The sequence below is a fragment of the Parus major genome, chromosome 8, assembly GCF_001522545.3.
Source record: "Parus major isolate Abel chromosome 8, Parus_major1.1, whole genome shotgun sequence".
Classification (NCBI taxonomy): domain Eukaryota; kingdom Metazoa; phylum Chordata; class Aves; order Passeriformes; family Paridae; genus Parus; species Parus major.
Genome location: NC_031777.1, coordinates 3,168,573 through 3,195,458, shown reverse-complemented (window position 1 = coordinate 3,195,458; position 26,886 = coordinate 3,168,573). Strand labels below are relative to the sequence as shown.

The window sequence follows — 26,886 nt, the reverse complement described above, 5'->3', positions numbered from 1 at the left end:
GTTTTGCTGGTAAAACCCTTGCTTTAAAGATTGCAGCAGTAATGGCTTTTCCCCCCACTCTTTCCACAAAAATCCCAAACACTTCAGTTGGGAATGAAGAGGGGTGATGGGAAGTGAATTTTGCCTGCTGAAAAACAAGGCTATTAAAACCAGAAATGAATAGCTTGTGTATGATATTTCTGATGGTACTAAGCCCAACCTGTAATCATGAAGCAATGGATGTCAGACTGTGCATTTGTGCTTTTTTTTTCCTCTGTGCAGTCAAATTTTGTATATTTATATAAACTTATTACAGGTCATTCTGCAGTTTCGCCTTCCCGTGCTGCAGAGGAGCTGCCAGCATGTTTACCTGCAGGTCATGCATTTATTTATTTGCACCAATGCATGTTGCTAGAATCCTTGGCTGGCTGGGGTGGCTCACAGCTGCGTGTGGGCTCAGCCACTGCCTGTGTCTGGCTGGCTCTTAAATGTACATTTTTATGGCCCTTGAAACTTGGCACGAGCTGTGTTTGGTCGTCAACAACAACAACAAAAGATTGCTGGTGAAATTAAAACCTGGCATCACCATTCTACAGGTTTATTCACCATGTATTGAAATGGGATTTTCTTGCTAACATTTGCTGGCGTTTATCCAAAGCCCAGCATCTCATAAATTTATATTATCTCTCTCTGCTCTGCTTAGTTGACAGGGCTGTAGCAGCTTCTCATGCAGATCACGGGAACAGTATGGAAAAATGAAACCAGCAGATTTTCACGTGGGGAGTTCGTATCAGCAGAGAAATTGTAGCAGTTTTGCCAGGGAATTAGAGGGCAGAAATCACTGAATGAGTCAGGTTGGAAGGGAGCACAGTGTCATCTCATCCTGCCTTCCTGCTCAAGCAGGGTCAATCCAGAGCACAGAGCAGAGGATTGCATCCAGACAGGTCTGGGATATCTCCAGTGAGGGAGACTACACAACCTCTCTGCACAATCTCTTCCAGTGCGTGCTCACTGCACAGTGAAGAAGTTCTTCTTCATATTCAGGTGGAAACTCCTGTGCATCCTGAAGAGTTTTCAGTACCTTCCTTCAGAAACCACACCATGGAAAAAGCAGAGCTGAGTCAAGCTGGCTTGCTGTAGCTGTGGTGACAGGTTGGGCTTGGAATCGTGGGGCAGGGACAGCCGGTACAACCTGCCTTGGCACCCAAATTTAGGTGAGGAAAACGAGGTGCTCTGTGGCATTTAAATGCTCTGATATTACCATTTAGCTTGTTCAGAGGCACTTCAGCCTCAGCATAGTGATAGTGGAAACAGCATATCTTGATTTATGTGGGACAGGTGAGCTTGCAGTGTGGTCACTGGAAGGCTTGGCCAGCTCCAAGCACACAAGGCAACTTTGCTCTCAGGAGCTCTGGTTTGGGCTCAGTAAAGTATCTCTGTCTTTCAGCCACACCAATTCCAAGCCTCACTCTTCCAGTCACTCTAACCACAAATGTGACAATGCCTAAGGTGCTGTTTCATTCTCTGTGTAACTTCTAAACATTAATTAACACTAAGTGTTAAGAGGTCGAGTAAGTCAGGTGCACTGGTCTGCGCTGAGCTGAGGAAAAGTCATATCCACCTGCAGGAAATGTTGCAGGGGGAAACAGATGGATCTTGGTGATAGGAGATGGGAAGGGGATGTTAGGTCATTAATTACTTAGCCTTGCATAAACAAAACTTAATATTTTGAAAAGTCTCTAATTTAAAGGGAAGGAAAAATCTTTCATCTTCTGTGCTATTTAACTACATGTCAAGTTGGGTCAATTGGAAAACTTTTGTGTTCATTCCTGCTTTATATATTGATTACTCCTCCACAAATTGTTCCAATGCACTGAGCATTGGGCTAGTTTTAAATGGGAAAGGAGCTAAGGGGAGCTAGACTGCTAAATCCAAGATCCCTGACCTGATATATTCCTTCTGGTTTCTCTAGGGAGGCTACAGGGTGCAATTTGATTTACTTTTCTACAGGTTAAAGCTGATTTGATGGCTGGTTGTTGGGGATTTAAGCTGGGATCTTTTCAGAAGTGGCATTTGCTTAGCCTGCTGCTTTTCTCAATTAAAAGAGAGGACTTGGTTGAAACCAAGTGTGGTGAATAAATGTTCAGGGTTTATCATGGATGTTGGTGGTTACGTGGCATTTTGGGGTTTTTTTGTTTTGTTTTTTTTTTCTTTTAACTCTCTTCTTTCCCCTTTTTCCTTCCATGTCTTGGTAAAAAATGAGAAAGCTGGTAAATTTGTTTGGTCCAGAACTAACTTAGAATGGAGCAGTTAGGTCATAAGAGATTGCAGTTCATCCTTTTTTTACAATATAAGCTATGAATTCAAATTTTACACATTGTAGTGCCTTTAATCAAGCACTAGACAGCTTCCAGAGAGCAAACAAGCATTAAACATTCATTTGTAGCACCAGAGGCAGGTTGTCCTTCTTCCAGCTGCTTGGCAATGGTGCACTTGGGGTTTTGTGTGGTATTGCTTTTTTACTTATTTAATTGGCTGGTAGTATTTATTAAACAACATACTCTGAGAAATTGCTGAGGCTCCATGCAGCAGAGCTGGGTATTTTTTCTGGAGAGCTGAATGGTCAAGAGCAGAATTCCCACACAGGAGGCCCTTGGCAAAAATTTATCTTCATATGCTCTTCATAAGGCTGCTTGTGTATATTTTCTGTGAAATGTTATAAAGTTAGGAAAGATTGTTTTCCCAATACAATCTAAAAGCTGAAACACAGTTACATTTCAACATAGCAAATCTCCATTTTGTGCATAAATTACTTAAATATCTAGGAGTAGTGAAATACAATGCTGTTAAACATGTCAAATGTGATGATTAAGTGACTGGATTGTTAGGAAGAAAATAGTAATTTTCTGAAAAGCTAAATGAATGATTTGGCACAATGAACTGCAAACACTACCAAAAAAAAAAAAAAAAAGAGAACTGAGGAAAATTTGCTAGTGGAGGATCACGTTTGTAGGCAGTTGATATTAAAAACAAGAGTGAATATATTTCAGATTTTCTCAACTTAATTGACAAACTCGTTTCTTCCCCTGACATTATTTTACCTGCTGACAGCTGCGTGGGTGGCTCAGTAGGGCTGGGGATCTCACATCACTTATACAGTGGCAGTCACTGCTGTAAGCTGATTTCTTTGTGATACTGAGACTGTCAAATGCTTCCCAGGATCAAGTGCTGCTCTGGAAGGACTGGAGTGGAGCTTGAGTAACAGGACTGCGGATCAAGGAGAAAGTTCTGCCCTCTGGATTACTTGCCTGCATGCTCTCTGGACAGAAGAAATTCTGGAGCCACTTGAGGCCAATTTTAACTCGGTGGCATTGAATTAGTGTAGACAACGGGGTTTTTTAAACATCATTGCTGCTGCTGCTGCTGATGTGTAAGAAAGGGAGAGATCAGTTTGATTCAAAGCCCAGGCTAAAATTTCTGAGTTAGCTATTTAAAAGAATGGTCTTGTTGGTAGACTAAGCATTGTCTATCAGTGTTTTTATGTTAATAAACATGTAAACCTTGGCTGCCTTTTTAGAAGCACTTTGAGAAAGACCCTTTTACCCTCTGCAGAGTACACTGTGAAACCTCAGCTAGGCCAAGGGTAACTTTCCTTTGATCACGAAATGTGTTCTTCTGAGCAGTGGTAACATGAAATAAAAAAGTGAAATCAGAAGTCAAAAAAAAGTAAAAAGCCTTCTCAATATTTTTCAAACTTAAACTAAACTGTGACTTTGATGTTCTTGGGCTTCATGTAGAGTGCTTATTGAAGTTTTTCTCTGTATTGTTAGGTCTGTAGAGAGCTGTGGTCCAACCCCTGGCCACACCAATAAAAATAGTTTTGAGTAGCAGTTAACCCATAAATGGTTTTGCACGTTGCTTCGTGCTGTAACTTGAGACGTGGTTAATCTTTCTGTGTGTTCCCTTGCTGAAATGGGTGGTCTGTGTGAGTCTGTGATCAGTGCAACACCAGCTGTATTTGGGAGGGGATGGAGGGATCTTTCCATACAGTCAGGTATGGAATCAGCACCATCACCACAGGATGGTGATGAAAAAGGTGGGGGATAATCCTGGTGATCCTCTCTGTCCTCATGCAGACTGGTGTCTTACCTAAAGTTCTGTCCTGTCCAAAGTGCTGTTCTGCTAAATCCTACCTTGGGATTTAACTGGGGTCGTATTATCTGAGCTGAGTCATTCCTCAGGGGTACCAAGCACCTTACAGGGCAGGTAAGGGCTCTCCAAGGGCTGTTTCAAAACCATGGTCTGTGTGGGTGCCCAGCCTGGCAGAGATCTGCAGGAGTTACAAAGCACACTAGAAATCCACAGCAAGCAAGGAGTGCTTTGGCTCCTGCACCGTCTATCTGAGTTTTCTGTCCTTTCCTGCCCTTCTGTGCTCCCAGCCCAAAAGGAGATGTCAATGTGCTAGCAGAAACTTGTGCAAACACAGCTTGCAGAGCTGACCAAAAGCCTGCCTCACATTCTCAGCTTTCCCTGCTGATTATGGCTTGTGCCACTGGAGCCAAGCACATCATCACCCATCGGATTTATTCCTACTCCTGAAGTTCCCTAAAGCCTGCTTTACCAGCCTGCCTAATTCAAAGCATTTGGTCAGAGCACTGCTGCCACATTAGCAGCAAAAGGCTCAACAAGGAGGAGGATGACCCATTGCTGGAAGGGGTGGGGGACCCAGTAACAGCAGACCCAGTTCAAGCTGGGGTTCTCAGTGCTTCTGTGTCTGCCTCAGTCTTGAAAAGAGTGGACACCTGGGCTTCTATGCTTGGTGAAAGGGATCAAGGAGAAGAACAGCTACCAGCAATAGATGAGGGTCAAGTCAGGAGTTACTTTAAAGAACCTATGTGAGTCCAGATGGGCTGCAACCAGAGGTGATCAGCAACCCCTGGGATCAAGAAGCAGAAGACAAAAGCCAGCTGACATTTTTCTGGTGGAGTCTGTATCGTTTTCATGGGAGTAGCAGTATCTCTGTGCTCACTGCTTGTGCTTCTTCAAAACTTCATTGCTCTGGATGGAAATTGTAGCAGAGCTGTGGTATAAGTACATTTTATCATTCCAGACTTATGTTCTGAGCAGAGTGAGGTTGACAAAGCACAAGAGGCAGCATCATTATCTGATGCAGAAATTGCATTGCAGTGTCTGAGCTGTTTCTGGGGTTATTTGTTGTGGCTTCTTAAACATGGTCATTTTTAGATAGTTGCTTGTCATTTGTAATTGGAAAGTCTAACTTGCTACTGAGTAGTGAAATTATTTTTTGATTTGAAGGAGGTTTTAGGGCAACTCCTGCTCTGTTCTAGGGAACAGTGATACCCTTTCCCATATATACATGTAAGTAAGGAAGTTTTTGCATCTGCAGCTGTCAGGAATGTGCTTTGGCTGATGAATGCAGCCTAGTTTAAAGGCAGGATCCCACAGTGGGTCAGTTAAGCTTTATTGGTCTGCCAGACCAGATTATCATTTTATTTAACCAGAGGAGTAGTTTTCATTGTTACTTTATTGCCAAGGGTGTGTCAGCATTTCCATTATAAACCCCCTATTTTCAGGGATTTGAGTAGACTTGAGATTTAAGTGTTCTGCTCTAAAACTTGGCAAGCGTGCTCTTCGTTCACCAGCGGATATTTTCTTTATGAGATTTTAGAGCGGTCAGCTGTTTCTTAAATTGTAGTGGAGGCAAGAGGGTTTTTTCCTCTTGGTTAAACAGATAGCACTATTTTTTCCATCTCATTTATTGCAACTAGATTTATAAAAAATAATCCCTATTCTGCTGTTTAAAAGGGGAAGAAAGGGGGAGGAGAAAAAGGAATATCTTCCGGCTGCCCTGTTCTGTTTGCCATGCCTCAAACCCTTCCCTTTGGTCTGTGTTTGGTGAAGTCCCACCCACCCTCTCGGTCCCTCTCTCCTCCTCTTTACTTATTTCCCTTCAGTGTATTTACTCTCTCACTGCATTGAGTTGCAGGGCTTGTTCTCCTTCCTCCATTCCTCCTCTTTGCTTTCCTGTCTCGTGCTTCCAGCACTGGATTCTGATGAATGTCCCTGTATTACCTTTCTCTAAAAGGCAGCTCTGAGGTACTCTTAAATGATACAACATACCTGTGGTAAATAGAAACTTCAGATTTAACTATACCTAGTAATCTATTTTGCTACTTAACTGAAGAGCACGTGCATGACTCTTAGTTGAGTACTGCAGTTTTTCAGTGCTTTTCTGAGATGTTGCTGTGCCTCTAGAGCAAAGTACTTTCGCATTCCTTTTTTTTTTTTTTGTTATTTAACCAAATCTTTAATGTAGACTGAAAAAAGTGAAGTGTGATTGGCACAGTGCAGCATTGTGGGTTTTCATTGCTGGCTCTTTTAGTCATTTCCTGAGAGCTTGGTGCAGAAATGTGACAGCCCAGGAAGCGATAGCAAGCTCAGCAAGGCTTCATGTGCTGCTGGAAATTGGTGTGCTACAGGTGAGGGAACGTCCTTCTGGTGGAGATGTAGGAATACCTGGTCCTGGGATTGGTGCTCAAGGTCTTCAGGAAGAACCTCAGCTGTTTTGCAGTTCACAGCCATGAGCAAAGTCACTGGGGATGTAAAATGGTGAGTGAGGAACTACAGCTACGTGACTACTGAGCAACAAGGAATGTAGGTGAAGCACCGGAATCCAGAAATGAGCGCTTTCAAAAAGCATCAGAGTCTTTCTCCTAGGACCTTCAGAAGATCTTTGTCTGAACAAGATGCTGGCACAGCTGCCTTGAAGAACTATCATTGGTACCACCAAATGAAAAGCAAGAAGTTGAATAAGCAGATGAGTTTTGACTCAGAGAAACATCTTGCGTACAGGTGGCAAAGACATCCTTGGCCTCCCTGGAGGGTAAGCAAACGAGAGGGCTCCTCCAGTTTGAAAGGGGAATGCAATGACCCAAGGCTTGCCAGAAGTTCTGCAAGCATGGATGCTACCAGTGCTGACAATCTCCACGAAGCCCCACCTGGGACATTGTTGCCGACCAGGACTCGCCCATTCCGGGTTCCCTTCAAGCGCTCTCTGTCCGAGCCCGTGGCGCACGCCGGGAGCAGGAACGGCCGGCCGTGCCTGCAAGCCGTGCGCTCGCTGGACACCGAGCAGCAGGGCTACTTCAGCTGGGGCATCTTCTCCTCTCTCTCAAATGGCTTTTCAAAGATAATGAGTCGGAAAGGGGACCCTGTCAGTGAGTCTGTAACTGAAGGGAAGACAGAGGACGATCAAATTGTTTGGAGTACAGGTAATAAACTCACTTTTGTTCTGCTTCTGTTTGTGAGTGCAGCGAGCCACACAATAGTTGTTTAAACAGATTTGTAGCTTGTCTTTATTAATATGACACCGATACTCTGATTTTCTATCTTAATTTTCAAAAAGCAACTGAAAAAAAGGGTCCTTTCTCGATAAGGAAGTGGTATGAGATGTTTTGGTGTGTGCTTTAAAACTTGGAGGTCCCTTTAAAGCAAGCATCACCTGGTGGTAGCAGTTGCATTTCCTTCTCAAGTGTGTGGTATAAGCTGTCCTGCAGGCATCCTCTGTGCTGTTGTGCTGCCCTGACTGAGATCTCAAGCCTGCTCCTGTCAGTGAAGCACCAGGGTGAGAGAGAAATTAAGCTGTCTTTTAGACAGAGTTCCAGACAGTGGAATGGATCTAGTTCCTCATTCCAGATTCTCCATTTCGTAATCAAGCAGCTGGATTGGTGGCTGCTCTCTGGTAGTGCCAAGGACGGCTGTGTTGCAAGGGTTTAGCCAGCTGAGATTGAGGTCAGCAAGATGCCAGCCTGAGATTTCATTTAAATCCATCCACCCTGCTGATAACAACACTCTTAAGGCAGGCAGGGTGGGAAAAAAGAGCAGGGGAGAAAAGGAGATAAACTTGCCTTTTTTCTCAGGCTTTTCTGAAACTTTCTAGTGGTCTACCCAGCTTGAACCCAGTAACTGATGATGCCTGGGAAAAAAATCCACAAAGTTTAAATTTGTAATAAAACCAAAAATAAACTTTCCTTCTCCCCAAAACCTCAGCACTATTTAGAGTTCTCCAGATTATCATATTAAAAACCTGATAACATCTGGATACAGCTGAGGCTGCTGGACAAATCATCAGTATTCAAAAAAATTCAGTAATAGTAGTGAAAGAAGAATATTCTGTGTCTGCAGGGGTGTTCAGTCTTTCTGTCCCAGTGGAATGTGCCTGACAGGCTTGTGTTTGCTATTGGAAGCTGTCATGTTGCTTTAAAACAAAAACCAATGACCAAAAAGAAGGAATAACTAGGAAGGACTATTTCTGTTTAAGTCTATTGATTTACAGTCTTTGATTCATTTCTCCAAGACCTTTTTCAATATAAATTTGGCTTGATGGCTTTAATTTAGCTTAATAAATTGTGTGGAACACATGGGGGGTGAAAAAGAAAGTAACAGAATTACTTTTCTTTTTCTTTTCTGTTGAAGTCTTCTCATTAAGGAGTTGGTTGGGTTTTTCCTCTCCTCTCTATTTATCCAGATTAGGAACAAAGGTTTCTACTCCAGGCTCTCACTGTTGTTGAGACCTTCTGGGAAGGTTTTCTTTGTGATATGAGCATTTTGGATCAAAATGCCACAGTATCTGAAGGGCTGAGCATCCTTCTTTCCTCAGTGCTCTTTGATACCAAATGGTTCTCTCATAATTCAAAAGTACTGCCAGTCTCTGTGTCTTTGGGGTACTTTTCAGTATTATGTAAAGTAAACAAAAGAAAAGCATTATTTGTGAGAAGGCACCACTTGGTAAATACTTCATGTCAGTTATGGGACAGTGATGGAGTCTTTTGGCTCTTTTGTGTGTGGGCCAAACCTCTGTCTGAGCCTGCCAAAACTGGTTTTGCAAAGGGATTCACAATTCAGGAACTGAGAGAAAAACAATGGGTCTCTAGATTAAAAGTCAGACTCTCTCGAGGGAGGAAATCAGAGCTGAGAAGGTGTTTGGGGAAATAAGTTTGATGAAGTCACCCATAAAATCATTTTGCAACAGCCAGGTCCTGCTTGGGCCACTTCACAGGAAACCAGAGCTTTTGGTGGGATGGACAAATGCCTCCATGGGGTTTCTTTTCACCCTTTTGCCATCACATTCAATCTCTGATCCCTCAAGTGGATGACAGCGTGTGTTTAACAGGACTAGTTCACCCTGTAAGAGGTGCAGCTGTGTGGGATATACAGTCAGAGGACAACTAATGGCTCTCCACTGGTTTTGTTTGTCCTTAAAGGAGTGCTGCCTGTGCCGTAATCAGCTGGAGCTGCTGGGCAGAGGCTCCTGCCCTGTGCATGACTGTAGGCTGAGATCTGCTAAAACTGTGGTAAAACTTATGAACTCCTGGGTTTTAGAGGTGAGGTCTGAGGGAAGTGACTTGAAGATAAAAGGGGTGAGAGAAATACACATCTGTCATGTTCTTCAACCACAGTCTAGATGCTCAGAGGGGATTAAATCTTGTGTTTTTGCAGAAACAGCACAAGTTTAATTCTGTGGGGGGGTCACTGAATTTTCCACTGACTGTTTTGGTGCTTGGATGGACAGAGGGTGTCATTCCATGCCTGTAGTCCTGTTTACTGTTCAAGGAAAAATCCAAGAAAATGGATGTTTTCCTCCCCTTGAGAAGCAGAACTTGGTAATCCCCATGCAACTGAGATCTGTGGTAAAAGTGCTCAGGCACTCACACTAACCACAGGATGGTGAGAGACATGGGGTTTCTCCAAAGAATGCAAACAGCTTTACACAGAAAAGCTTGATGAAAAGTCCCCCAGGAAATGTCTGTTTGGACAGAAATTCTTGTCACAGTGACTGAAACCCAAGAGACCTTTTCTGTGTTGTGAAATACACAGTGGGAGAGGCACACTTTGGACTTGAACCAGGAGAACCCAGGGGTGCACGTTCTGTCTTCTGTCCACAGAGCCAAGTCCTCTGCTTCCACACCCTCACTCAATTAAAAGCATTTCCACTTTCCTCTGAAGTACTTGGAGATTATCAGCTTTTTTAAAAGTTTGTCTTCCCTCTAATGCTTGCCTGGCCTCTTGTGTTTTGCTTCATCTCTGTGCCAGACTGGCAGAACGGTTCCCTTCTTCAGGAAAAGCTGAACTCCCAAAAGAGGACCAGTTGTTTTTATGGCAGCTTGAAGAGGGAAGTGGGATTTAAAAAGAAAAGAAGAAACAAGATCTGGATAAATATTTTCCACTTGGTCTCACAGTCTAGGAAGCATGTTCAGACACTGTTTCATCAGTTCTTGGCTGTGGAAATCCCTTCTGGATGGGCTCACTCACCCTCTTAGGCGATGAAAGGATGCTGAACCCCAGGAGAGCCGCGTCCTTCGGCTCTGCCAGAGCCTTGGCAGGATGCAGAGCCTCCCCAAAGTGCGTGGCAGGCTTTCTGCATCCCACTGCAGTGTGGGTTTGGGGAGGAAGGGCACAGATGGAGTGGACAACCAGCAGGAATAGCAGAGCTCTTTCCTGGTGTGCTGCGTGGGTCTTCGCAGGAGCAGCCTGGGCTGGGTTTGGATGGGAATGAAGCGCTTTTGGTGCGTATCTGCTGATTTCTAACCTCTCCTAGAGCCAGGCATTCAGAACCAGCATTTCCACTGCCATGTGCAAAGCCTGAAGGTAAAAGATCTTACACTCACTACTATAATTTATGGATTTATTTACTTATTTACTACTTAAGAAATCTAAGAACATATTAATTTCTAGTAAATATGTTAGCTTGAGGATGGAGAAGTGTGATTCTGATAAACTCATTGTTGAGAACATACCATGATATGGATGCAGACAATGCCTTGGATTCCAGGGTTGTGGGTGAGCAGCTGCACCTGTTCTTATTGTTTCTGAGTATTACCAGTGACCCTTTCACACTCTTGAAAATGGGTTTGTGAGACAGTTCTCAGATAACATTTATTTCACTGTTGCTTATCTGGATCTCAGGGTGGTGTGCATTTAATTGTAGACTGATGACAAAATAATCCTTTGGTAGAATGCCTTACCTATATCTTCCCTGGGTATCTCTGTTTTGGTTTGAGGGGGTGAGAGTAAACACTGGTTTCTTTTATTTAGTGTGTGTTTAGTTTTCACAATCGTGCTCTTGTTAATGCTTTTATAAAGACAATTCTTCAGAATTCCTTCCTTCTCTTTCATCACCTGGATAAAGATATGTTTCTTCAGTCTTTTAATTTTCATTTCAAGCTTTCATTCATTTTATAGGGGAATTTTTGTGCCTTGAGTGAGAGAATATTTTATATCCTTGCTTTTCCAAAATTGTTTGGTTTTTTTTTTACAATTCACTAAAGTAATTTGAACTCTATGCTGTTTTTAAGATCTTTACACTGTAGGTTTATTACATTTCTTACATATTTCCATATAAACTTACCTAGATATTTGTATTCTCCCATTTATAACTCAAAACTAAGGCAGTTCCCTGTTCAGTTTCTTAGAGCAATTTCCAAAATACAAAGCTGTTTTTTCCTGAGTAGGAATTTAGTATTTATTACTCATTGGAGCAGCTTTTCTGTATTCATGCTTTTAAAACCACTTGCTCATTTTAGAAGCCCTTCTACTGACTCATGTGCCTCCACTCCCAAATCTCTTTTGCTCTTAAGTAGTTTATTTTTGGTGGGTTTTTTATTTGGGAAGTTTTACACAATTGAGCTTATTCATGTGCTCCTTTAAGTGCTGTGCAAATGCTTTGTGCTGTGAAACCTGATGTTGTTGTTGAAAGGTGTAGTCTTAATGTTCAAACTCCTTCACCTTTAATTATCAGAGCAGATTCAAGATAGCTGCTTGTAGAAAATCCCTCGTTGCATTAAACTGTAGTTTTGTGTAGTTATAAATATGAAAATAAGACATTGCTGCCCAATTTCTCTCTCTTTTTTAAACTGTAGCGTGGTCTCGTGGTAGTAGATGTTGTGCTAACATGGAATATTTGAAAATTACAGTGGTGTGGGGATGCACAGGGAACAATTCTGGCATTTGACAGCTTTAAGTATCACTTAAACATCCCTCCCCACTACTTCCTTCTGCCTGGATCATCCCAGGCACTGCAACATTTAATGTGGGCTATAGGCTGAATATTTATGAACACAAGATAATTAGCCATAATATGCAAAGCCAATAAAATTATGTTTATCTGATTTTAATTCCACTTAACGGACAGTGGCTCTGTGCAAGCAGTTGCCGTCATTTCACTGTTGACTGGTGATTTTCATGTATTTAATCCCCAGATCACTTTGTCAAAATCCAAAAATTCACATTCAGCGGGATAAAGGAGGATATTTCTATTTGTAAGGGCTATTTTCTGACTCATGAAATCATGGCAAGGAGCTGGCAGGGTGTTATGTTCCAGGTTGCTTTTTGCCATTTTTTGTGGTTGGTATCCGTGGGACTATCAGGATATTGTGCTTTACGCTGCTCAAGCAGAGGAGTCTGACAGCTGGTGCATGCAGGAATATTATCTGTGATTACCTTGATCATGAGAAGTTATTGCATGGGAATTATCTGAGGAGAGGCTAATCGTGTCCTGGAGACATCTTGTCTCCTGTGTTTTCTTAGCAGGGAGAGAGGGGTTTGAAGAGATGCAGCTTTCTTAGAGGCAGCCAAAGAGTGAAAGAGTGGAGATTAGGAGAAAGAGCTCCCAGTGAAGTAAAGCTCTGGGGTTTTGGTGGGAGAAGCTTTTCCTTTGATAACAGGCCAGACAGGGTCAAAAAGAGGTGGCTGGAGAAGGAAAAACAGTCTTTGCTTTCCAAAGGAGAAGCTGTGTCTGGAGCAGGCGGATTTGGAGTCTTTGTCAAAGCTCTGTGTTCCAGCTGTGGAGTCTCTAGGAAGAGAAACTCAGGCTGTGAGACCCCATGGGGAGGGATGCTCCCAGCCCAGGACTGTCTGCAGGATGGCAGCACCTGCCCCACAGCCCAGGAAGGACCCAGACTGGTCCTTGCCAATCCCCTTGAGGGGTCAGCAAGGCCAGGCTTGGGAAGTACGAAAGAAAATGTGTTAGACTCTTCTCAAAATTCTGTCTTCTTCTTAAAGACAGGCTTAAATCGCAGCTGCCAGAGGGTACAGAAAGGGGAAGTGCAGCCAGTGGTTCAGTTCCTGCTAAGCTTATCTGACACTGGAAATGGGAGCTTTAACTCTTCCTGACACACATACATTGGGGGCCTGTAGTGAGAGGGTAACTTCTGCCATGGTAAAATTTTCTTCAGGCAAAGCTTCCTGGTTTGCATTTCCACAAATGCTGCCCGTAATGGAATTTGGCGCGAGATGAAGATCGCCTGCGTGCTTACAAAACGAGCGCTTCCTAGGCACATTGACCCTTTTTTCCTTAAAATAACAAACCCAGAGGAAAGTATTTGGGTTTTAGGCCTTTGGTTTTTTTCCAAATAATGAATGGTGCAGATTTGCAGTGTTAACAGTGTGTGATTTAGGACTCAAAGCAATGGCATTTTAGAAGTAAACATGTGCAAGATGATCTCTGTGCACTTATTTATCCCATTACTTTGCTATAGAGTTACTTGATTGCTTGCTTTAATTAATTAACTTGTATTATCATTTAGCCTTATGCTTTCTGTGGTGATACTTTCTCTGTGTTAGTTACTCAAGAGACTCTTTAGACTCTTCTGAAATAAATACTTCATAATCCTGTAAAACATTACTTGTTTAAAGGAAGCTGTTTATGTAAACAATAGGCTAATGCATGAAACTCTTGACATGTTAGCATCGAAACCAACTGTCCTGTGAGTGGTTTTGTTCTTACTCTGAGGAAAGCTGAAGCTCGACATCTGGTCTTCTGTGGGCGAGAGAGCCTTTTACAAGTTACAGGACCGCTTGTTCAAATGAAGTTAAAAAATATTTCCTACAGAGAAGGTGACAGAAAAAAAATTACAGAAATAGCTTCTTAAAGAAGCTCATGTTTTAGAGACCAGGCATTCTCTGTCTTTGTGCCTTATGGGGAATGAGTTGGTCATTGTAATCTGTGCATTTGGTATGGAAGATCCTTCTCAAAATATGGGGCTTTAGTGAGGACATGTAGTGCTAGGATTAGGGGTTTTGGTTTAAAATGAAAGAGGGCAGGTTTAGGTTCCCTATTCAGAAGAAAGTCTTCCCTGTGAGGGTGGTGTGACCCTGGCACAGGGTGCCCAGAGAAGCTGTGGCTGCCACATCCCTCGAAGTATCCAAGGCCAGATCAGACAGGGCTTGGAGCAACCTGAGATAGTCAAAGGTGTCCCTGACCATGGCAGGGGGTGGAACAAAATTATCTTTAAGGTCCCTTTCAGTCCAAACCATTGTGGGATTCTATGATTCTATGAAAAAACACTTGCCTGAAAACTGCTGCAGAGAGGAGCCAGATGAGTGACAGCAAAGTGTGAGAGCAGGAGTGAGCAAACCCACTTCTGCAGTCAAATGTATTTATTTGTGTCAGCTGTCATCACACATTGCCATGGGTGCTGCCTATAGGTTTGAGACTTAGGGGATCAGAATTATATGGCTTTTTGAGGTTTGAATTTTAGTTCTCAAGATTTATTAATTGTGCAAAGATCCATGAATCTTTTTGCCCTACCTTGCCACAGAAAAATCCCTCTTTCTAAAAAGTTAAGTGCAAGAAAGTACCCTGCCATGTCCAATGGCAAGTTGTAAGCAGACCTGCTTAGTCATTTTATGTCTGACTTCAGCTGCTTTTGCATGTCTTACAGGTATTGAAGAGCTTTCCTGTATCCCATATTCTGACTGTTCCCAAGTAAACACTGACACTATCAGATATTTCTGTGATGATGGTATGGTCAGAGTTTCAGATAGATCTCACTCATCCTAAGATGAGTTGCTGTCAATTTTCTTCCACTTACACCTATGAATTTACAACCCATTTTCATAGAAAAAAATACTAGCCCTTTTGATGTAGATACTCTTAAAAGCAATTTTCCTCTAACAGTCATTTAGTGACACAGATACTTTGGCAGACAGGTTTGGCAGGTTTTGACAAAGTACTACAAAAAATCTGCCAAACTTTCAACTCTTGCATTGTGTCTCCATCTACCTTCTCTCTCCCATCAACTCTGGCTGCACTTGTACACAAGAAGAGGCTTTTTTGGCAACACAGATCCAGGCAATGCCTGAGAGAACTGCCTGTGAAGGGAAAAAGGTGAACACACAGATCCAAACAGCTCCCAGTTGCCTTCAGTTATCTCCACTCACACTGTGCTTTTTTTAACATTACTGATGGGGTATTTTGGCTGTGTCCTGTATAAATAGCCTCTCTCAGTAACCACTTCCTCTGCCAGCTTTGTGAAGCAGTGAATCCTTGCATGCCTGATGTACTGTGGTGCTGCTTTTGCAGGCTGGGCTGGCTGAGTGCGTGGTGCTCAGCAAGGGGAGGATTCTGGCTGCACTGTGGTTTATTTGTAGGTTTCCTGTCAGCCCTCCTGTAGCTGATAAAAAGAGTGTGGTTCAAGCCACTGATGTCCTTTATGACAGCCCATTCCTTCATTGAGAGTGCTTAAATGATGCTGAGACTTACAGAAATTAGGTTGAAGCTTTGAAAAGGAGTGGGGAAGGAAGAGATAAGTGTTCAGTCTGTTGTGGCAGAGGCAAATCATTGTCTCCATGTTGGTTTTCATTATTTCCAACTGTGGCTTCCACCCCCACTTGCATATGCACCATCATATGATAATTTTTTATCTTCTTTATGGTAGAACAGTGTTAGGGCTGACCTGTGTTGGTAAAAGCCTTTCTGTCCAGAAGAGTTGGTTGACAGCACAGGGCATCTAGGAGGGTGTTGGATACCCTGGCAGGGCAGCAGGTGAGGCCTTGTGCCTTTGCTGGGTTAGGCATCAAGAGGTTTGTGTATCTTTTATGTCTTTTTTGTGTCTTTTACTACATAATCTCAAGAAAATGTCTGAGCCAGTCACCCTGGTACCTCAGCAAAGTCAGTGAATGTGATTAATACTGAGGAAAGAGCAAACCAACACATGTCAGGAAAAGGTGCTGCAAAGTTTTCTGCATCTTGGCTGTGCATGGACAAATCCTGAAAAATCCAAAATCAGGCTGGTGCCCTCCTACACACCGGAGTGCTGGTGAGCACAGGCCAGGGCTGGGGATGCTGTGGGGTCTGCCCAGACCCAAGACAGCACTGCTAATGATGTTCCCCCTCCTCACACAGACATGTGAGTCTGTGTTCTCTGTTTTAGCTGTGCTAACAAGGTATTTTCAGCTGCTGTATCCACAGCAGCAGGGAGGAGGTTGCCACAAAACCTGCCCGAGGAGCTCATTATAATGACAGTTCCTTAGCTCCTGCTTGTATGTACTCTAAAAGGGGAATACTTCTTTCCAGGAAATATATTCTCCCTTCTTCATTGTGGAGTTTCTTCTGAGCTTTCTTTCATGCCTATAAACAGAAGTGAAGGCCCTTAAATATAATTGTAAAATGCATTGTTATTTTTTCTGGGCGGAATTATACGTGTAGAGCAGGAGTTTTGACAAAAGACATGAGTGGCTCAAACATACTAATTGAAAAATTTCTGTTTGCACAGGAACCAAAACAATTTATTGGGTGCAGATGTAGCATCTTGTAGAGCCAGCAGCCACCAAATGCAGGAGCCTGGCTGTGCTGTGCAGCATATGTGCCCAGACTTCTGACACCTTCCCACTGTTACTGTGGAAACTATCATTTCCAACACAGCCCTGAAGCAGGGGGTTTTTATCTGCAAAAGGGGACAAGGTCTGCAGATGAGAAGGAAATACTCCTGTGCAGTGTGAAGCCAGCTAGGGCACTGTGCTGGATTTGCATGGCTGTGCTTGATGTGGAATTGCACGTTCAAATGGATGCTGATGTGCTTATTGTAATTTTAATGGTAAAAATCCAGGTGGGTGTGTTATAAATGCAGTGAGACAAATAGGAGACCCATCCTGAGAAGTGGAAATTAGGGAATGCAAGGGAAAGAAAAAACATCCTTAGAGAGTCAGACATTTCAGAATTACCTGGTACACAGAAGGAAAAAAGTGACAGCATAGAGGCTCATCAGACTCCCTCCCTGCCCCCAACAGGCCCAGCCTGAATTAAAAACACATACAGCAATCTCCACTCTGAATAACTTCTGCATGGCTATATAATTTCAAAGAGAAATGCTTTCAGGGTGATGATAGATTTTGTCTACATCTGTAATGTCTCATTTGTCTTTGGATACCCAACAGCCTTCGCTTTGTTTATTCAGAGCTAAGCAAACATGAAGCTGAATGTACTTTCCAATGATCAATGTAAATCAACGTGAAAAATGGAAATCATTATAAAACATACACACACATATATATTTAGTGAGGTTTGCTAGATTGATTGCTCCTAAACCTAGAGCTTGGCTGCTCTTACGTGCAGAGAATTCACAAAGAGACAGCCATAGCCCAGGGACAGTGAAGTGTGGTCACTGATGGATAAAATAAAATTCATGACTGTTTGCATTTTAATGGATTTTAATCACATGAGAGTTTGGGGGGGGTGGAAATAGATTTGCTTTTTCTTTTCATCATCGCGTCTGATTGCTTCAGGGCTACCAAAAGTGGTCCCAGGTACTGAGATCCATTTTCAGTTCTTGTGCTCTTGTTAAAAAAGGCTTTTGCAAAGACAAGGGATGTACACAATCATCATTAGTCACTGACAGCAGGACAAATAGTACTGGTCTGTGGATGTGGCAAGGAAAGCAGAGCTTAAAGTTTTTGGCAAACTAAGTAGTGAGGAGGAAATGAACAAGATGCCATGGATGGTTTTTATCACCAGAGATTTACAAAAATAAGCTTGACATCCGTCGGGGGTTGGGGGGTAGGGTACCATCCAGCTCTAACCATGTGGAAGCAGCACCATCTGTCTTTGGCAAACTAAAACTCTTGAAAAAAGGGAGTTGTTCCTTGGTCTTTCACTCTTGGGTGCTGCCTCTCATCTGTTTGTCATTCCTGCTGTCTGTGACACGATCTTCATACGTATTTTAAACGTTCTTGCTTTGTGCTGCTGGCAGGGACCAGCTCTGCCCAGTTCACCACTCCTTCCTGCTGTCCCTGCTGCCTCATTCCTGCTTTGTCAGCTGCTTGTTTCCTCTGGAACTCCATTTCTCTAGTTCCACATTGGCTTAGATTTATCCCTCAACCCCCAGAAATAATTTTTTGTTCAGGAACACCATTGCTTAGGCAGCTAAGCCAGGTATTTTGTGATAATACTGTCACTAAAAAAAATAAAAAAAATAAAAAGGGAAGGGAGGAGCAGAGTATGTGTAAAATGCCAAGGTGTTTTATGAAGGGCAGAAAATAGAGAGGCTCATGCTTTTTGCCCTGTATTTTCTTTTGTTATGTCACTAAGTGGGATGTTTGTGTCTGTTTATACTCTGATTTCTTGTGTGTTTTGAAATCTCATTGTACTCAGTGGTGGAAAATTGGCTGCTTAAGTAAAGGCATGTTAAGGACAGCTCTGTACAGTAGCTGGAAGGAAATGCTTCTCAAATGCATTGTCCAAGTTGGTTCTAGTTAATAGTCTCTTGGGTATGTGAACTTTTCTTGGCTTCTCCACCCATCTTCTGGCAGCAAACAGGATTCTTAGCATTTCAATTTGAAAATAAAATAATTAATAAAAATCTGTGCTGCCCTTCTAAATTGTTTCCCAATAGGAGTGAAATGTACTTCAGTAATAATTCATCAAATCACTTATGTGGATTGGTTATTCCTGCTGGGGAGGGGATCCCCACAAAACAGCAACATAAAGCAAAACTCTTCAAAATATTATAATTATTGTGTTTCTATAAAAATTTCCCTCTCCCTTTCCCCTAGTCTGGTTTGGTTTACTGTTATGAGATGCAATTGCTCAGCAGGACTGCTAATTAGATGTTACCAGGCCTGTTTCTGCAAGGTTGTGACCTATAAATTTCTGTTTAGCATTGCTGTAGGACAGACATTTTCTCTCCACTGGTTATTATTTATCCTTGCTGAGTTCAAGTGTTCTCCTTCTAGGATTTTGGAGAGGAGTACCTGTGGCTTTACCCTTTGGTTAGAAGGGGGTTTGGGTTTGCCCTGGGAGTTTTGTGCTGTCAGTTTGCAAAGCATACAGAAGGGAGGACATCTGGGAACAAGTGTGTGTTTGTGCTTAGGCATTAGATGTAAATACAAATTAAAATGTAATTTAAAATACAAATTTTTCGGTATAGAAATCTAGCTTGAAAATACAAATCAACTAAAAAGCAGCGTAGTGAAGAACAAAAGATTTGGCCTTCACAAGCTTTATATTTTACAAGTTTGGGGAACAGAGCAGGAGTAAGGAGGGAGAAAGTGAGAAGGTGAAGGCTCAAGGGTAGTGAGTGTTTGGGGCAAGGATGTGGCCTTTATTCATCACAGCCTGAGCTACTGGAAAGAGAAGGAAACATTAAGTAGAGGGAAAAACCAGCTGAAGAATACCTGAAATACTGCACCCTGCCTCCAGATCCTTTTAATTAGCCAGCCCATCCTCAAAGGATCCATTAATCATGCTGCTTGGGTTTGCCAACAGCCTAGGGAACCTGCTCTGCCTGTTCAGGTGGGACCTCAGGAGCTTTGAGCTCAGCAGGGCAAGAATGTCCAGACCAAGCTGGCCTGCAGGAAACATCCTTTCCCTGGCACTGGGTTAGCTCTGCACTTGCAGTTCCCTGCCTGGCACTGTTACTTCTTCCCCTGTTGCCTCTTTCTTTCACATCTCGTTTCCCACAACACAGAATCCTAAAGTGGTTGGGGTTGGATGGGGTCTTAAAGATCCTCCAGTTCCAAGCCTCTGCTGTGGGCAAGGACATCTTCCTGTGGACTGGATTGCTCCAACACACAAAACTTCCACACAGCTTCTCTGGATATTATCATGCAGAGTAAGCAAGAAGAAAGAAATACTCTGAAATTTTGTAACTAAACGAAGCTGGATTTGCCAATCCTCTGTGTTAATGAGGAGAGCCAAGCACTCTGAGTCAGGAGGCTCCTGAGCCTTGATGCCAGCTTTCAGCTCCGTGTCCTGCTTTGACCATCTTGGTGGTGACGTCCTCATGGCTAAACCAAAGGGGATTTTTCTCCCCAAGCCAGCTTCCCTCCCTAAACCAGGTGCAAGAGCTGGGTTAAATTACACAGGGAAACCAACCTCACATAACCTTTAGCTGAAGGTTAAAGGGTAGAGCTGATGAAAGAGGCATTACAGGTCATTGTCATGCTGCATTAAATCTGGGATTCAGGTTATTTGCCACAAGACATCTCTTTGCATAAATCTAAATATGGCTCAGGATCCCCATTGCACTTTTATAAGATCCAGTCTCCTTCCTCTAAAGTTTTGTGTCATTATCATTAAATGATGAAAAAAAGTCCCATCTAGTGTTGATTTACTGAGGTGCATGAAGATTTTTCAGATGTTAGTGAGGAAAATGGAATTTTCTCCAGGAAAAGGAGGAGTGTTCTGGTGCTTTTGCTTTTAAGTAGGTCAAATCAACAAATTTGTGTGTAATAACCTGGCGGTTCTGGGTTCTTCTGAAAACGTTTTGAAGATGCCAGAAGGAAGCAGAGTGGCTCTGTCTAAATAGCAGGGGAAGTACTGCAGGGTATCTTGTACATTATATTTGAACCCCTTGAGGGGCTCCTTACTAAGTCATTTGTTTTAAGTGGTTAAAATACAAAAGCTAACTTTAGCCTATGTGCCTGAATGACCTGGTTAATATGCAAAAACATGCACATTATTGCAGCAGATTTTAGTGTCCTGTGAACTCTCCTTTTGACAAGGGAAATAAACTCCCCTCTGTGAGACATCAGCAGTGCTCACAACTCCTCTTTTCCCTTTTCCACATAGTCTGTTGAGGCAAGAAAAAACCCAAACCCAAAAGAAGCACCTAATTGCTTGTGTGTCAACCCAGGCATTAAGAAACATTCAGGCTGAAAATAGCTAAAATTGTACAGCAGCACTGGCTGTGAAGTGGTGGCAGGGTGAGCAAGGATTTAAAGCATCATGTGAGATCTTTGTGGGGTTTTTTTTTTTTTTTACATATTGTTCTTTATTTTTTCCCTTATTCTTTTTTGTCATAAACACCACCACACACAGGGAGGGTTGGTTTGAGATAACACAGGGTGTGTTTCTGTAAAGTTGGGTTTCAGAGGTGGGGAGTTCAGCACTCCTACCATGAAATGAAATTTATAGGGTGACACCAGTGACAATGAAAATATCTGCTTTCTGGAAAGAAAGCCTAAGGTGAAAGCTTCTAAAAGACACAGCCTGCATGGTGTAGTGCAGGCTGCACTGAAGAGACAGTGTTTGGTTTTCAGTTTTTCATCTGGAACTTGTTGTGGGCACTGTCTCATCACCTGCTCCGTTCCTGTGGCTTTCTTGTCTCCGCAGAAATGCTTCCCTACCTTTGCCCTTCCCATTCCTCCCTCCTTGACAGGAAAAAACAGGAGGATCCTGCTCTTTTGAAAGTGGTCTGTGACAGATGAATGTCATCTGGCTGGTGCCTTCTTGCAAAGGGTGGGGGTAAAGGAGTCAGTGAACTTGGGCACTGCTTGTGCCACTCATCTTTAATTTTTATCCCGAGTACATTGGTCCATTTTTTTGTGTGTGTACCAAAAATATGTGCAGGAACTGAGCAGCTTTTGCTTTAAAATTGTTTTGTTGGGGTTTTTTTTTTTTGCACAGCTGCCTTGGGCCAAGGTCCTTTTAAAGTTCAGGACTTTTTTTCTTTTGTCCTCTTCCTGCACTGCTGCAAAAAATAAAGAATGAAGAGGGAACAGCCCACTCTGGATGCCTGGTGCTGAAGAGACTGTGAGATGGAGATTAGGGGTTGGTGAAGAGCAAGCACTGCAGAAGAGAGAACAAGGTGAAGGGCACAGAGCTGGATAAGAAAAGGACCATGCATAAATTAAGAGGAAAAACTGCAGACTTTTTTTTCTCCCAGGAATAATTAACTTTTCTGCTATTCTCCATTCTCTGCTTTCTAAAGCTCTCACGAAGGCCACTCCTTGCTTTGGGGAGAAGTGTCACTTGAGAACCTTCTCAGAACTTGGCAGCTATGTAATAGGGGCATGTAATCTTTTATAATCCTCTCTACAGGTTTGTAATAACCATTTCTGTTTTGAGATTCCAAAGTGTTTTGTAGGCCAAGTGGGAATTTAACTGTGAGAGAAAAATGTACTTAATATTCAGGAGCAAAGATGAGTGGTCCTGGGCAGGGAACGAGACCTGAATAAGAAGGAAGGGAAACCTGCTTTAAGCATTGAAGAAAGGGTCACAGCAGTGGCTTCGAGCAACTGCGGGTTATTTGAAATCTTAGTTATCCTGGGAACCAAATTGGGTTTTTTATCCATGGACAGCAGCTTGTGTTGTGGTGATGTCATGAGATTTAGGAGGCTGCACAATGAGCCGCTTGTTCGCAGGGAGGCAGGGCCGAGCCCGGGGCGCACCTGCGTGTTTTGTAAGGTCCCCACCTCGACTGGGTTGTGATTTCTGCTTCCACCTGATGATCCACCAAGTGCAGGGTGATTGCCTGATTGGAAGGGGCTGGCACTGATCCATCTGAGAAAGTACCGATGTCTCCTGACACATCTTTCACTCCGTGTCCCCTGACCCGGGCTGGGCACAGCCCGCAGGACAGAGAGCAAGGCGCAGGAGGGGAGCAGGATCAATTACCCTTTGTAAGTTTAGCATTTAGCAATCGGCTATGCAGCAACTAAGAAGCTTAGAGGAGCTCAGTAGTATTCAAGCTAATTGGTAGCTTTAAACTGCTATTAAGAGCTCCCACACCTTTTGCTCAAAGAAGCTGCTCCATGACAGAAAGCTGGTGCAACTTTCTGCTTTCTAGTCAGGATTACCCTGCCAGCTTCAGCTTTATTCCTAATTTTTGCCTCTGCAGTTAGCTCCTTAGCTCTCATTTTTTAGGACTTTGCAGGAAAGCTTGAGACTGTTGGCACACTCAGCATCTGCTCACTAAACTAGTCGTAAGATTTTAAGACTTGCGGTTTGTTTTTTGGAACAGCTCCATAATTTTTCCTTTTGAAACAAAAATCTCGGCGAAACTGCTCGCATGGTTGTGGCCTAACTGAATTTGTGCTCTCCAGCTTCTGCAGAACCCTTGGCTACCAGGGAACACCGAGGCCTTTTAGGAAATGCCAGGGGCTGAGGGTGGCAAATGTGTTAGCACAGGCCTGGGGAAAAGGTTTGGGTTTGGAATTGCGTGAGTTACGGGGAAGCGAGGAGGGGAATCTTGGCTGATCTCTGCCGCAGTCTCAGGCCTGGTGTGAAAACTCCTGAGCTGGAGATAGGCACAGTGGTGATGCTGCAAGAGCAGGGCAGATGCTTTGACTCGGGCCCAAGGGAAGTTGGCAGAGCCGTCTGGGAGCTCAGCTGCGGGAATCGAGGCTGCTGTACCTTGCTCGCTGCCGGCTGACTCTTGTACAAACAAGTCAGATCTCTCCTAGGGAAGGAACTGAAGGGGTGGGAATGATGTCAGTGAGAGATCCCATCCTGCTGAGAGATGCCAGGCTTGTTGAACAGTAGCATTCTGTATTTTGTCTCCTGCTGGTTGCAGAGGAGACAGCCCTTGGCTGCTAAGGCATTCACTCATCTGATGGTTTATTCCTTCCCACTTAAAAATTGCTTCAGACTTGTTTTCTTAGTGCAGAAAATCTGTAGGAAATCTAAGAATCTGCCTCTGGTAGTGGACAAAATGTTGATTCTCCCTCTTTGAGTTTGAAAGGTTAATCTTTCTTCCTTGGTGTCGAGGTGAGACAGCTGCATGTGGGAAATTCCGAGCAGCAAGGTGACCCTTCTCCCACCCCATCACAGATCTCAGCAAAGCTTCCCAGCAGCTCCTGGGGAAAAGCTATGCCTTTAGCTGAGGGCAGAATAGACACACAGTCCTCATTCTGAGGGAGTGAAAATCCTTCAAACCTCACCTCTAAGCAGTGAACAGCAGATACTTTCAGACTTCCCATCTCTAAATTTTAAGAGATTCTTTTTCCCAGAGCTGACATACTCATGGAAGGGAAATGGAAGCAGACACAACAAGCACGAAAATTGCCACAGTCACTTTTCTTTGAGGATATAGGACATGAAAACTGCACCTGACTGAACAGTTTTTACTTTATTCTCTCTGTGGCTGATGACATTCTTCACTGGGAGAGTGGAAAACCAGTCTTGAGACTGTGTTTGATCACTGCCACTCAATAAAAGAGCAGTGGAAAGTTAATAGGTTAGATTGGCAAGATTGGCCTATATTAGAAAAATTAAAGATCTTGTGAAGAACGTGTGTTACAGTGCCAAATGTGTTGGAATCCGAGAAAGTCATGGCACCGGTCATGGCTTCTGCCAGCTTCTAAAATACTCTTTTCACCTCCTTAAACCTTTTATGACTTTATTCTGTGCAGAATGGATTTTCCAGGTAGTGTTTTGGCTGTAAGCGGTTGGCATGAGAGCTTCTGAGATCTCTGAAACCTGATGGTTTGACTAAGCCTTCCTTACCCTCCTACCCAGCATATTAGATTCCCATATAAGAATTTGGTTATCATTGCATGCAGCTGCTGGAGGAGAGCAACTGGGATTCAGCTGAATTGAGGGCTGCTCCTTGCGTGTGTACTGAGCTTTGCTTTGCTGAGTGTGGCTGCTACATGTAGCGGGAAGAATTCACACCAGATACTTATCTCTGTAATAACATCCTACATAAATGGCGTGCCTCTCATCCCACAGGATCTGCTCAGGCTTTCTACACTTAAAATGCCACCTGCTTCACCAGGGGCCTGTTGCTGACCACGAAAATGTAGGCACCTCTTAGCTGAAATGGGAGCCATGCCACAGAGTGATTTAGAGGGGCAAGTGGGCACTGCTGGATCTCACAGTAGCTGTGAGAAGCTTCCTAGAAAACCTGCAATCATTGCCTACATTGTGCTTTGAAACAAAATGGCAAAATTAATGGTGCTTTTTCTGATGTGTGCTGGTCATATTTCTAAGTGTGTTGTGATTCAGAGAAGAGTTAATCAGCCCTCAGAGCATCATGTTTTCTCTGTAGCATGGGAGTCTCTGCATTGCCACACACAATATGTGCTGAATTTTCCTAATATTATACAACCAGTCATGAGCATTGTGTTTTCTGTGTTGGGGCAGTGTGGTGGTTGTCTGTACAAACTTGGAGGAGGAGTGTCCCTTCCTCTTCCAAGTGAATTTGTGCATTGTGATGGGTTTCTCTTTGGACAGTTGTTTTTGGTAGTGTCTGTCTGCACTTTTCTGGTCTTGGTCAGATCAGAAACCATTGCACATGGCTGGGAGCTGGTTTGAGAAATAAGAAATGCAAACAAAAGCTCTATATCAGCATGAGAGAAACTACAAGTTGCCTTGCTTGTGCTTTCCCTAGCAGCCCCTCAGTGGCTGACATCTCTCATCCTCTGCCCTGTGCACATGTTGAGAGATTGTCCCTCTTGCAGCTGGGCCAGGACTGCTCCAATGCCTGTGCAGATCTGCAGATCTTCATCTGAGCATCAGGAGCTGTCTGAACTGAGTGCACATACACACCCTGTTGAGTGTCACAGAGCTGCTGTTGCTGTTTATTTTCACTCATTACTGACTTCTTTTGCAGAAATCCTGCCTTATTCCAAGATTTGAGGGAATGGAGCATGTTGAGACACTGTATTTCCCTTTCTGCCACATCTTTCCCTTGAATTCCTTCATGAGCTTTGAGATGGTGGAAGTTTAGTGGAAGGACTTTCTTATCTTTGAAGCTTCATGTCAGTAGTAAGACTTGTTTCAACTTCTGCTCAGCTTGCTTTATCAAGGCTGGAACTGATGGCTATTCAAACTGGACTGTGTGGTCATGCACAGCTGGGTAGGTTGGGGCTCTGACAAGCTCTCAGATGACAGCACTTACCTAAAACACTTTTCTCTCATCCTGTCTCTATGGTAAGTACATAAAACACTATGGAAACATTGACATTGGGCAAGCAGACCTGTTGTCAAAAGGTGTTAGGGCTCCTACTAATCTCTCTTCAGGGGAAAAAAAATTCCTCCCAGCATACAAACTTGGCCAGCACATTAGTTACTCAGCTGCTTGGCAGCTCCTTGTTGGAAATACTAGGAACAGAATACGGACCCTAATAAAGTCGAGGAAAATTTGGCAAGTACTTCAGTTAGCCCTTGATTTCACCATAGGAATAGTGCTGTTCAAAAAAAAAAAAAGAGCTCTGAGGCATGCCAGGGGTGCTCTTGTCATCACTGGGATGGAGGGTTATTTCTGTGTTTTTATTGATGGTAAGTAGAGAGTGCATTTTGGCAGAAACTGAAGGCACGAATTTGCCTTTAATGTAGTTTTGTTGGCTTGATTTCTGGTAATTCTGTCTTTTCACTAGCTCTGAGGAGAGAAGATGCTGCTTTTCTGGTTGTAGGAGAGCTGTTGGGGACTGAATGACACTGAAACACCATCTCTTGGAAATAATTTTCTGATTCTGCCCATTGCCTGCTTTTTGGAAAATATTCTCCACTCATGAACGCATTTGGAATTTTAAGGAAAATAATTGTTGCATGTTTGAAATGGAAGCTTTCAGAAATGTTCCCATCTGATAGGACTGCTCTGCTCCATAAATACTACTGGACTGCTATCAGTTTTCCTAAGATGTCTTATCCTGTCTGTGGGGATTAACTTGGCACTGGCTGCCGCTTTCCGCGTTTCCTCACCCTGCACCACTCAACACTTCTGTTGTTGATATGTGATTATGGAGTCACTGCCCCTCTATTTTTCCCCTTCTTTAAAAATAAGCCCTGTACTTCAAGAATAATAAGGTACAAGTTGTCATCTGACTGAAAGAAAGGGAGCTTTGTGGATATTTATAACACGGCTAGTGGCATTTCAGAGCCCTGAG

General features: G+C 43.2%; 1 protein-coding gene across 10 annotated transcripts in view; it reads left to right on the top strand.

Moving 5' to 3' along the window:
* The window catches only part of RASAL2 (RAS protein activator like 2), a 160,746-nt gene that overhangs the window by 50,581 nt on the left and 83,279 nt on the right, over nt 1-26,886 (top strand). For 5 of the 10 annotated variants that reach the window (XM_015636559.3, XM_015636560.3, XM_015636558.3 and 2 more), the window contains exon 1: nt 6,000-7,271. The exons of 4 other annotated variants lie outside the window; for them this stretch is intronic. In XM_015636559.3, coding sequence (XP_015492045.1) covers nt 6,680-7,271 — 592 coding nt within the window. In that variant the 5' untranslated portion in view covers nt 6,000-6,679. Of the gene's footprint in view, nt 1-5,999; nt 7,272-26,886 lie in introns of those variants that run through there. One more of the 10 variants, XM_015636561.3, reaches the window with a different exon arrangement.